At 41.9% G+C, this 12,997-nt stretch overlaps 1 protein-coding gene across 1 annotated transcript in view; it reads right to left on the reverse strand.

Annotated features, from left to right (window-relative positions):
- celsr3 (cadherin, EGF LAG seven-pass G-type receptor 3) overlaps positions 1-12,997 on the reverse strand; it is a 104,524-nt gene that overhangs the window by 14,864 nt on the left and 76,663 nt on the right. Inside the window, exons 21-26 of the mRNA XM_076742181.1 lie at positions 8,062-8,260; positions 5,888-6,079; positions 5,616-5,802; positions 4,687-4,854; positions 3,566-3,692; positions 2,166-2,372 (exon numbers count right to left, since the gene is read on the reverse strand). Of these exons, the coding sequence (XP_076598296.1) occupies positions 2,166-2,372; positions 3,566-3,692; positions 4,687-4,854; positions 5,616-5,802; positions 5,888-6,079; positions 8,062-8,260 (1,080 nt within the window). The remainder of the gene's footprint in view (positions 1-2,165; positions 2,373-3,565; positions 3,693-4,686; positions 4,855-5,615; positions 5,803-5,887; positions 6,080-8,061; positions 8,261-12,997) is intronic.

Consider the following 12,997-nt stretch of genomic DNA (forward strand, 5'->3'; position numbering starts at 1 on the left):
CAGTCCGTGGTCGATTTGTCTCTCTTTATCTTTTGAAATATCAATGAAACAGTATTGACGTATATAGATGCTGCATGAATGCTGAGAGGATGTCACGTCAGGGCTAAGAGATGCTGTGATCTGTTCTAACGGATATCTGAGCTCTGTCCAATACCATGGTTTAGACTGCTATCAGGGATGAATCCCAATACTTTTTGTCAGGGCAGGACATAAACTTCCAAATCACTTATGTCAGTGAAGTGCTGCTGTTGGGTTTGGCAGTAATGCCCCATGAATAATGCAGAATATTAGCATTTAAGCCTTCTGAGAAATTACCCTCAGGCTGCGTTCAAGCATGTCTGGAGTGGCTTTTTTGAACTCTGGAGCCTTTAGTCTGTTTTGTTTGTTGGATCAAACAGAATTGATGCCGTTCAAACTCAAGTGGCACTGAATTACAGCACCTACCATCTAAAGGTACAAGTCATCATCTTCCAGGAGAACCGTGAGGCTGTTTGTCAGAACTAAAAACGAAATCTAAACCAACCCCAGGAAACAGCTTTGTGAGCAAAAATAGTTGCTTGCCAGCAATCGACAGCCAGCGTTCAAAGATTCTGAATGCTTTGAATATCAAGTGAAGTGAAAACAAACTGTAGTCTGGTATGATTTGTTCATTTGCAGCTGCAGTATATGTGCTCTTAAGCGACACAAACACCAGACAAGGTAGATTAGAGCATAAAAAGCTCAAAGGGTCCATTCTGCTTTAGCTCAAGTTGCACGAGCTGCAATCAGATTTGCTTTGGCTCTCCTCTGCCAAATCCTTTGAGCATGGCAGTTGACTGCATGCTCTGTTTAACCAACGAGCATCTTGTGAGTTTTTAGAAGCTCTGGTTGCCTGAAATGTGTGACTGCAACCTGCTCTCTGGAGGGACACCTAAATATTCATAAGAAGATCTGAACAAATTAAATACAGAATCAGTAAGCTGTTGTCTCAAGTACTCAGAGAGCAGGTAAACACCTAAAATATAAATGTAAACATGCCTTTGTCTCAACCTTCATTGCTCTTATGAGGGAGAAATCCACTGAAGAAAAATACTGAGCACTCTTCATCTTTGAGTTAAGGCAAGCAGACTTGTAAGTCCCAGATTTGAAGGTTAGAAGAAGCTCAGTACAAATTCCTAACGACAAGGGCAGAGTTGACACAGAAATAGCAGCAGTCTTGGCAGGAATACAGCCAGACGATGAATTTCACACTCCCACACACACACACACATACACACACACACACACACACACACATAGACATTTCCTGGAGACTTACCCTTACCATAACCACTAACTTTAACCCTTCTTGATTTACATAATGGGGACTTGCATTTTGTCTTCTTAAGAGAGACAAGTCTCTACAACGTGACTGTGTAAACAATGTTATGTCCGCACAACAGTAACACGCATCCACAAAAGACTACAAAGACTGCAAGTAACACCCGAAAAGTGCACACACAAACACACAAGACCGCTGCGAGCACTAACATGCTCTCCCAAGCATGATGTACATGAATTAGAGAACATATTGTTCAGCTAGAAGTAACCAGTCGCACTGTAAGAGCCGTACAGTCAACTGTGTGGGGGATACGGCTTAATTAATTGGATTTCATGCTGAGTGAGCACATATTTTCAGCACCCTCTCGACAAGACTCGCTGCTCTTTAAGCACACACATACACACACACACGTGCGCACACATTTGTGATGTAACGGGGAGAAAAAAGGCAGAGGAGGAGAAAAAATGTAGGGGGCATTGAGTGTAATAATTACAAGAGGATTTACAGTAGAAGAAACAGCAAAAAAACATCAATATGACACAGAGATGCACAAAGTGAGCAGGAAGGAGTGATACAAAGGGTGACAAGCTGGAGAAAACAGAGAACAGCTGTTTCAAACAAAACTGGGAAAGAGAAGAATTTCTGATATTACTTTGGAAAATGTCTTGATATGACCTTTAGTGCTGCACGACAGAAGAAGGATATATATGATGATAGACGTTTGCTAAAAAAGAGACCATTTTGAGACCAAGAGCAAATGTTTGCTCATTCACAAAGCTGCAAAGATGAACGCAAACATGATGAAGCCGCCACGAACAAACAGGGCAACATAAACACAAGCACACAACACCACAGCACCGTCTACCTGTTGTTCAGTCTGGTTGACCCCAAGCAGAAACACCAGCTCCGACAAAAACATGGCCGCCGCTGTGTTTGAATGGATGCTCCTGGTGTTGGACTTGAGGCCTCGGAGGCAGGAGAGCACCAGGACAGTGAGGAGCAGGGCCAGCATTGAGACACACAGAGAGGAGTATGTGACCATGGCCAGCGTCTCCAGATCCCCCTCCAACTGCTGCTCATAGAGAGGTGTGAGGAGAGAGGACAGAGGAATGAGGGGGAGTCATAGTAGAGACAGAAAATGTGAGGAAAGAAGTGGAAAATGGGTAGGAAAGGACCGAGATTGAACAAAAGACGAAAAATCACACAGTGAAATAAGGCAAACAGATGAAAATGAATAATTTGAACATGTTGAAATGCTGCTGCTGCTGCAGTCTGGGTCACAGTCTGCCCTCCTCTATCTGGCTACGCTGAGTGAGAACTCACAATAAATATATCAGAAATGTTAAATTATTTGGAAAGCTTTTAAACATGCTGAGGAAAAGAAAGATTGTCGGAGATTTAAAAAGCATCGATACCAAATGTAAAGATCTCATCTAACTGCAGAGAACACTGGCTGGTTTGTGATTCTACATATTAAAGGCTTCCAAAAGACTGAGAGAGGTGGAGGACCTCTGTATATGAACTATTTAAACAACACTTTAGTCTACATAGAAAATAAAAGACAGCCAGAAAGACAGTGAAGAAGAAAAGAAGGACTAGAATATCAAGATGAATCAAACAACGGGTCAAGCAAACCAGGAGACCTTTCGTATCTGTCAGGGGAAGCAGAGCATCAAAAGCGTGAAATCGACTCATCACTGTCTTTGCATGCACAGAAAGCATTCACTGCCAGTAAACATAACAGACACCACCAGAATTCTATTTGGGTAAATTCGGCACACCTGCAGCATCTCAAATGAATGGAAACGGGGCATCCCTCTTTGTGTTTCTCTGGCATAATGATGAGTAAGCATCTTAATGAAGTGAAGTAATTAATCACAAGGTACGAGTTTCTGAATCCACAAGTTTCCTGTCTGTGTCTCTCTCTGTCTGACGAACGTCAAGATGTGATACATCATCACTTAGTATGCTGGGGTGCGATGGCAGGGGGTTTGCATTAAACCGTGAAAATCTTCTACGGCTGTAACAAGGCTTCCTTTAGCCTTCAAAATGTCAGTCAGGGTTTAATTTTCGAGGATTTCAAACTTTCACACCGACTAAATCCAGCAATTACCAGCTAAGATGTTCAAATGAAAAAAAAAAAAAAAGGCAAAACTGAAAAAAGTATGTCTACACAACAGCTTCATATACAGGAAACACCTCATGGTGACAGAGAGCCATAAGAATTAAATGAGTGTGAATATGTAGTTCATATACAGATCTAACCTCTCTCTGTGAACTGTCCATCAGCACGCCGAAGGTTCCCAGTCTCTGGCACTGACAGCGGACATGAGAGGTGTTCCTGTACACCACCATACAGTCCCTGACTGTCCAACAACCTCCTATCTCATATCTGCAGAGAGAGAGAGAGAGAGAGAGAGAGAGAGAGAGAGAGAGAGAGAGAGAGAGAGAGAGAGAGAGAGAGAGAAGGGGGTTAATGATGAAAAGACTAACTGTATGCCATGACCAAAAATACGTGTTTATGTTCCATCAACATTAACAGGACGAGTAAAACGGTCCGCTGTTGTGTGTTTGCACGCTGCTGGTGTGTGAGCTCATCTGCCTGTGACCAGAAGTTCATGTTCTCTCCTGTCAGTGAGCATAAACATGTACGAGTGTGTGTACACACTGTAATATTTCATGATTCAGATGCAGATCCTCATACAGCATGAACATCTAAAAATGGATAGCTTTTGTGCTTTACTGTGGTGAAGACAGCAGATGGCACTTCACCATCTTTTCATGTCACATTTAACGTTGACGTCACAGCATGACTTCTGCAAATAAACCTTTTCCACAGCAGACACTTTGACAGTTATAGCACGTGTAATTAATTATGTTATAACGACTGCATTTCATGCAGGAGAGTCAGTGTTAGGGCCTTCATATTGTGCATGTTGGCTTATTCGGGCAGAACTCAGCCATAATCAATATTACTGATGCTGAATACATTTCATGCTCTTCAAATTAACATTAGATTTTGACGTTAAAATTAAGCAAAAAATAGCAACAAATAACAATTACATGCAGCTGTTTCAGAACAGTTTGTGAGTATTTTTGCGTTGAGTTGTGAATGTTTCCACACTGCAGAGCTACAGAATTTCACAGCACTGTACACATATGTGGATTCTTTACAGGGATATAAAGAGGACCTCAAATACAAAGAGCTGTCTCCATAACGCACTAACATGATACATAAATCCATATATCAGAACAAAAATACCTGTACAGATAGTGTGAACTCATTGAATTTCAGTTGTAGCATCAGTATCAATATAACCAGTGTGAAGCATCATATGCTATGACAAGTTAACTGACAAGCCACAATATGTGTAGTGTGTACTCACGGACTGCTGTGGTTCCACTGCACACACAGTGGCTTGCTGCGATTGGCTGTCTCCAGCAGCTTGAACTCAAGCAGGATAGGCTGGTCCAAGTGCCCGCCCACAAACGTCTGGTTGTTGTACACAGAGATACTGACCACTGGGGAGTTCATTACAGGGTGTCGAGGAAGCCTGGGGGAGACAGCGCGCAGAGTTAGACAGACAGAAAGTAGAGTTTGACGTACTAGTTGGGATAGTGAAGGAGGTGAAGCCGAGGTGAGCAGAGGGGAACCAGATACGAGACAAGACTGACATGACTGTTTACTGACAATCAAAAACTGGACAGTTTGTTACTTTGTAATTAAGCCCAGAGGTGAGGCGGGGCAGAGGGAGAGAGGGGTGGAAGGAAGGGGGGAGAGACAAAGATGTCATGAGAGAAAGAGAGAGAAATAACAGATGTCGAGAAGGTGATGTCGGAATTAGCGCAGAAGCAATTAATCTATTAACCTATTAGTCAACTGATAAAAGGAACTGACAAAGTATGATGATCAGGTAATCGTTTAAGGCATTTATTAAGCAAAATGTCAAACATTTCTGTTTCCACCCTATCAACTGTGAGGATTTGCTGCTTGTTTGTCTGTTTTATATCATTGTAAACAGGAGATCTCTGGGGGTTGGTTGGACAAATAAGCATTCTGAAGACATCATTCTGGCATTTTAAACATTTTATAGACTAAACAATTGATGGAATTATTAATTTCAGATGTCTGACGAGATAATCAAAGGATAATGCTTTGCTAATGTGATGCTCCTGTTATATAAAAGCAATTTTGGTTTCGCCATTGAATAAAAGACATGGTTAATCCAGATTTCTATATCTAGCCTGCTTCCTCTCTCAGAGGGTTCAGAGCTGCCATCACATTATTGTTGTTCTGAGTGTGATTGATTCCCACCTCACTCCGCGTCGGTCTGTGTGGTACTTGGGAGGGAGCGCGGCGCCCAGACTGCGATAGATCAGCATGATGACAATGGTGATGGGCTGCTCAGGCATTGAAACCACGCGTCTGGCTGCAGTGTATTCTCCCGTCTGATTGGCTGAGATACTGACAGGGGCGGCAGCAGCGTTCTGTGTGACCAAGGCTGAAATGGAGAAGTCTGTGTGAGTACGTTCTCTTAGTTTCAGCCACTTTCAAGTCTTTACTTATATTTGTGAGTCTGGTCTTACATTCTTTCTCTGTCCGCTCCCTCTCCTTCCAGTTGTGCTGCTGCTGCTGTCGTTGTGGCACCAGGGCAGCAGGAGGCAGTATCACATGGGTGTAGGGATCCCACAAAGCCTGACCGCGAAACAGGGTGTTGTGATAACGTGGGAAACGCCGCCGCACGTGGGTCTGGTTCTCCACGCGGTCTAGGTTCATGACTGACGAACAGAAAGGCAGCAATAAACACACATGAACGCACATTTTTGGACACAATTTAAATAACAGGTTAATGTGCAGAACATCTCACACCTCAGGCAGTGTTAGCAGTACAGTCCTGCTCCCTTTGTAAAGCCTTTGTTGTCTTTTAGCTTTGTTTAAATGATGAAGTGCTCAAATTTTACAAGCCAGTTCGTTGGAAATGTGTAATGTAGTTCTGTCCCACTTTCAGAAGAAATAATGACAGAAGCCCTCCACACATTGAGCAATGAGAGCTCCTGGAGCATAAATGAGAAACCTAAATTACAAAAAATTGACCGTAACCATACAATATCCACTATTTTTAAAAAACATTTCATTGGTCCAAAGCTGCACAAGCTATAGTGGCCCTTGAGCTTTATGACAGCTGGAAATCACAACAACACTGTAATACTTGATTTGCCCATTTTTCTCACACTCGGGTTATTAGGTTTAAGGTAGTTTTCTTCTTCTGAACCAATTTAAGAGGAAATCTGAACTGCCTGTGTCAGTAAAGCAATTTATTCTCTGTGGATTTGGGAGTGAGAGAAGCCAATACAAAATCCATAAACACACACACATGCACACAATGAGGTGGCAGGAAGCACTGTACATAGTACTGATCCAGCAAACAGCATGATAGCACTCAATACAGGCAGAGATATATATTCTCTCTGTGTGTGTGTGTGTGTGTGTGTGTGTGTGTGTGTGTGTGTGTGTGTGTGTGCACCCGTTGGTGTGTGGAGAGGGAATGCTTGTTTTTTCTGATTTTAAAAGTCTTTAATGACATTTTTTATGGAGGAACAGCTGATCTATTAGTGAAAGAAAATGAAAGATTTAGCATTTTAATGACAGACGGCAACAACAACAGATCTTAAAAGGAACTCGTATAATGGAGGCTATATTGGAAATTTGGCCAAGAGCATTAACTGTCTATGTTTGTGTGTGTGTGTGTGTGTAGGAGTGTGAAATTTAATGTTGGCTGTAGTTTTTATTCCTTTTGCTTTGCTACTTCTCCTCCTACCTCTATGTGCTCTGTCTGTGAATCTGCATAACACTGTCTCTTTCACATTATTTAACAGCATTTTGGTTGTGTTCCAGAGGGGAAGCATATACAGTGACGTACAAGACAAACACAGGCAAGCCTAGTTTATTTTCTCTGAAGGATTAACTGTGTTTCCAATCTATACTGAAAGAAGGTGCTGAGCAGCTGCAAACTTTGATGAGTTTCAGAGTTTTAGGTGTTTGGTATTTTATAGGAATTCAATCAATATGTGCAGCTAAGAGCATGAGTGTGAAATTCATTGTCTGGCTTCATCCCTGCCAGAGCTGCTGCTGTTGCTATTTCCACACTTCTTATGTGGTACAGATTAAGAGTATTTTCAACCCTGCTAAAGTGACAGAAAAATGTGGAAAAGAGCCAAACATACAAGTGACAGGAAGCTAAACACAGAACCAATCCTATGTTTTGTACTTGTATAGTAAGGGAGTGTGTGTGTTTGTTGCTCTGTGTGAGATCCCGTGTGTGTGTGTGTGTGTGTGTGTGTGTGTGTGTGTGTTTGGCATCTGTAAATCTAAATAATGCATGTTGGCAAATGCTACAGTGCTTCAGGGTTTTGTGCGCGTGCTGGAAGCATAGCTGCTGTGTGTGTGTGTGTGTGTGTGTGTGTGTGTGTGTGTGTGTGGGAGTGTGAAATTCATCTCTCTGTGTTGCTGCCAGTGCTCTGGCTATGCCATCATCATTTGCATTAGCACTGTTCATCTCCTGCTTCACAATGAGTCATTCTAACTGATTTCACAGTAGTGATTTACAGTATTATGAGAAAACCGCAGCAAATCGTCCGTAAAGATTAAGATTTTATTACTGCCTTATTCTCTCTTATTGGGTCTGACTAATGATTAGCTATTGTATCATGTCTCAGCATCTGTGACTGTGTGTGTCTCTCTGCGGTCGTTCTGTGCTCACCTAAGTTTGGAGCAACCAGCGCCACAGGGTTGAGGTAGGTGAGCTTCATGTTCTGGGCCAGCCTCTGTGCATACTGCTCCAGCAGCTCCGTCAGCTCGGCCGGACCGCCGCCGGGGATGTGGTTCTGACTCTGAGTGAGAGCCCGCCAAAGCCCAGAGGTACCGGGACCCAACAGCACACTGCAGCCCCGGAGAATGTTCTGGAAGCAGCAGCAAGATGAACAATTGTAAAAAAAAAACAAAAAAACAAAACAGCACCCTATCAGTTATGATCAGTTCATGAAGATTGAGATTAAGGCAAAGAAGGGGTCAAGAGGCAGGAGGAGGAGAAATGATGAGGCTGTGACAGCAGCTCAGGCCTCACCACAAAACAACAGTCTACTTTTCCAGACTTAATAAAGGCTCAAAGCCAAGCCAACAAAAGTAAAGAATGTCAGGGCAGTGAAGAGGGCAGAAAAGTAAAGTAACTTGATAGAGAGCCTGAATGACTGATGATGCACTGCAGTAGTAAAGCCAAATAGAGGGACTTTAAGAAAAGACAGAGGTCGAGATTGTTACACACTCTGGTCGAGGAGAGAAGAAATCTGATGTAGGCCTCATTGTAAAGCCTTTTGTCAGCCTGCTGTGACTGGGACCCCACAAGAACATGAAAAATTGTAAACTGAGCCAAGAAATAAGATCAGAACAAGTCTTGAGCCCAATTATTACAAGTTCTCCCATGATCATGTGGCCATCTGGGCATAGCACCTCATTACCATGCTTCTCATGGAGTATTTGTGACCCTCTATGAAGGCCTACAGATAGTAAAGACTGCACAGTTTCGCAAAATATTCGGAACAAAGAATAATATCAGAGAGAGACAGAGAGGGAGAGAGAGAGAGGAGGAAAGTGCTCAACATGATCCGTTGCAGTCTGACTGCACCAAACCCAATAAAGCACTGCAATCTCACATAAAGCTCTGGGGGGAACAATATACAAGAAAACCTTCAGACAAACAAGGAAAAGAATATATATTGCAGTATGGGGGAGAACATAGTGAACTGTAGAGGAGAGGACACAGAGGGAGAGGATTTAGAAACAGGCACAGTGGATAAGTAAGTGGCAAGAGACATTAAAGAGAAAGTGAGAGGAAGCTCCAGAAAGAAATGTATGCTTGACTCAGAAATGCAGGGAGCAGAGAGAAAGGTGGACGAGAGAAATAAACTAAAGGACTGTTGTGACGAGATGCAAAATGTGAAACGTGATTGTTGGAGGCAGGAGGCAGAGCTAAGTACTAAAGTGATTTGGTGGCATCACATCAGGCGCAAACACAAACTTGGATCTGAGACACCAATCCAATCCAAATTTTTGTGCTGATCTGTTCCATAATTATTCTTTTCATTAAAAATGATGTCAGATTTTGGTGCATCATATTAAACAATTTTAGGTCTATTAGGCATGAAATGTTCTGGTCTTTGCACTTTTGATGATCTCGGTGGTGATTTAATATGAACAATGTCAAGGCTGTCTCACCCGCTGATTCCTAATTAGGAGCCACTGTGGCAAATGATGCAATACAGTACATATGTATATCCAGTATATATGTATTTATACTGTATATAGTGAAGAGTGCTTGAACAACTTGAACACTGCTATGAATAGTTTTCCAAACAAACATTCATCCATGCTTCCTTTGTTCTTAAAAACCACACTGAACATGCCCAGCTGAGTTTCAGTTCATGCCTTGAAAATAAGCCAACGTTTCTCAATGAAAAGTGTTAAGGTGGATCTTAGGCTTTAAACCCAAGCAGGCTGCACACTCAAGAGCTCATATGGCCCATATTTATCTATGGTAGAGAAAAAGGGTGAAAAACGATGAAGTCTAACAAAAGGAAAGAGATTTTAAAGAGGCGGCAGATGATAGGATTACAGAAAGAGAAGGAGGCACAGGGCACACAAAGGCTGAAGGAGAGGCAGTATGGATGACAGGCGGGAGCATAATGCTACTTCAATCACTTCAACAAACAGATTATACGTGCCACTCAAACAGCAGCATGTTGTCAGAGCCCAACTATTTGGAACAAATTATTTTTATCACATCAGATCTTTGTTTAGTCTCGTCACACTTCATTTATGCTGCTAGGATCTGTCTGTGAGAAACAATGACCACCTGGTCGGAACATTGTGCACAATATTGTCCCATAAGGTCTTCCAGATGTCTTAATGACTGTTAGAGCGCGTACAATATCTGAAGTTCTCTGCCTCATTTCAAAACACATTTGGCACATTTTTACCACGTACTGGATGAGACATGAGCTCTATGTGGAGGTACGCTAGTATCACAGCTTGAACATGAAAGGTTTCCATCTTCCTCCATCCCTCACTCATGCATTGCTATATTCCTGACGTGAAAACACCTTCCTCCCTGCTGCTCTGTGTTTCTCCTGCGTCCACACGGCTCTCTTACCACCGCTGAGTTACTATAGAAACCGTGTTCTACATTACCTTTTCACCTGGCCTAATAGCTGCTGTTTAAAGTGATGTGTCAAGTATTATCATACACACACGTGTGTGTATCTCTCTCTCTCTCTCTCTCTCTCTCTCTCTCTCTCTCTCTCTCTATATATATATATATATATATATATATATATATATATATATGTGTGTGTGTGTGTGTGTGTGTGTGTGTGTGTGTGTGTGTGTGTGTACATGTGTCATAGAGAAAAAAACAGGCCTGTCTGCAGCTCCACTTCAGAGCTGCCTGGGTAAACCACAGCCACATCATTAACTTGAGATGATGAAACGTAGGCCATCTGACTGTTTGAAAGTCAGAGGTTGAGGTTACAAGTGAGGCCAGTTTGAGCTCTTTACTCCGGAAACGGGAAGATGACAATAAAAGTCATTACTGTTCTATTTTGGGAACGTGCAGCTGCTTCGTGCCACTGTGAACCAGTTCAATAAATGTTAGATCCTAATGGCCATGCTTCTGACTTACTGTCAGGTGAAGCGGTTAAGTGATTGTCAGACAGGAAAAAGTTCTCATTTCACTCACTATAGGATGTCATTAATGCTACCGCTGTGTTGCTATAACAACTGTCCTTGTTAGCCAAAGATGATGTATTGATCACATGAAGCTTTGTACAAAATGTTCATTTCAGATTGGTTTTAAATGAGTAGCTATTAAACAAAAACTAATTTGGTTATAAATTATATTTTATCTAATGACCCATCCCCTTCGTAAGAAGAGGGAGTACTCCAGTTAAAGAAACACTCACACAGGATGACATGCTGAAACAATCAACACACCCTACAGTGTGCTGGCATCCTCCCTCTTTTGTTCACAGTGTCCTAACTGGAGCTACAGTGTGTGTCTGGGAAATCAGCATGTGCAACAAGTGTGTATTAAATCAGATAAACATGAGTGCTCCATTTTATTGTTCATCTCACAGGGAAAGGAACACTCTTCTCCCTTTGAGCCATTGAATTTACTGCACAGAAGATATATCATGATGACCACATTATATCTAATATATACTACACTAGCTTATGGCATAAACTAGAGCTCTTCCTCCTTATGAAGAACCATTAGGGAAACACTTTGATGGTCGCTGGAAGTATTAATGCAGGCACATTTAAAAAGCTGCCTTTGATTCTTGGAGATTTGTAATAAAATGTGAGCGTGCATTAATGAAACTGAATATTTAAAACACACAGATGACACTGTTCTGCTGATGAATGCAGACGTTGCTACCACCACCACTCAGTTTCTATAGCAACTCGTTATTAGCTGTGTAACATTATCAATGACTGAGTCTGTCTGCACTGCAGGGCGTGGCTACTTCTGCTACAGCTGTCACTGTCACTGTTAGCACACATTATTGAATGTTTTCCGGTGTCACCTGCAGGAAAACGAGAGCTAAAAACTGCTTTTTAACTGCCCATCAAGGCCCCTGTTGAATATGACTAACTCACCTTCTGGATGCATAAACAAGCTTGAATGAACTCATCAGCTTCAGGTAAATGAATTAAAATGTCAGGTAGTGTGAGATTACTATTCAGCACTGTGGAGATTCCTTATTTCTAGTACAAATACCATTACTTCTACAATAATACTACTACGATTAGTGTACCACACTACTTCCGGTAATTCTGAAGACAGAACAAAGCTGTTTATCTTAGTAATGTGTAACAATGTGTGTTTCAATGAGAGGGAGAAAAGTTAGCCAACTATAGATTTAATATTAAAATCCTCAAGAATGACTATATGAACTTTATCATCAGCCTGCGGGGATCAATTCCACCTCACAGCTTCCACATTGACATGCAATTTGTCAATTACTGTCACACCACCCAGTAAATTGAAATGTTTAAAAAGGAAAGACAGGCATTTTGTGATTTATGGACAACTCATTTCTTGTCAGCCAAATTTGATGTATAAGTTAATATTTATAGCAAAATTATGTGGAGATGCCTGTTGGCGCCTTCACTGCATGTCAAAACGGCAACATGCTCAAATGATCCTGTGTCAGCTCCGCTGAAGCCGTGCTAGCAGGTAAAATGAGACTCTGTCAGTTAATGTGGGGGGATGACATGTCGCAATATTTCATGCCGTGCTGTCACTGCATCGCCATAGCAACGTGACCTCCCATTTCAGAAGAAAGACATCTGGTTCGACTCGTGCTACCTCGTCTCTGGGTGTGTTCCCCATAACAGCCCGGTGTATCAATCATACTGACTGTTTTAAATAACAGCAGCTATCTTGTGTCTTCTGGCAGATTCTGTGCTGATTTGTGGTTGCTGCTAGCAGTAATATAAAGCTGAAGTCTGGTTCAGTCATTCATGCAACTTCAACATTTTATTAACATTTTACTAAAACATCCTTTCGTGATGGCAGAACATCAAACCTGCAAAACTGACAGTTACTGTAGTTGGAGAGGCTCTTCATAAACTAATATTCA

The sequence above is a fragment of the Chaetodon auriga genome, chromosome 10 (genome assembly GCF_051107435.1).
Source record: "Chaetodon auriga isolate fChaAug3 chromosome 10, fChaAug3.hap1, whole genome shotgun sequence".
In the NCBI taxonomy this organism is placed as follows: domain Eukaryota; kingdom Metazoa; phylum Chordata; class Actinopteri; order Chaetodontiformes; family Chaetodontidae; genus Chaetodon; species Chaetodon auriga.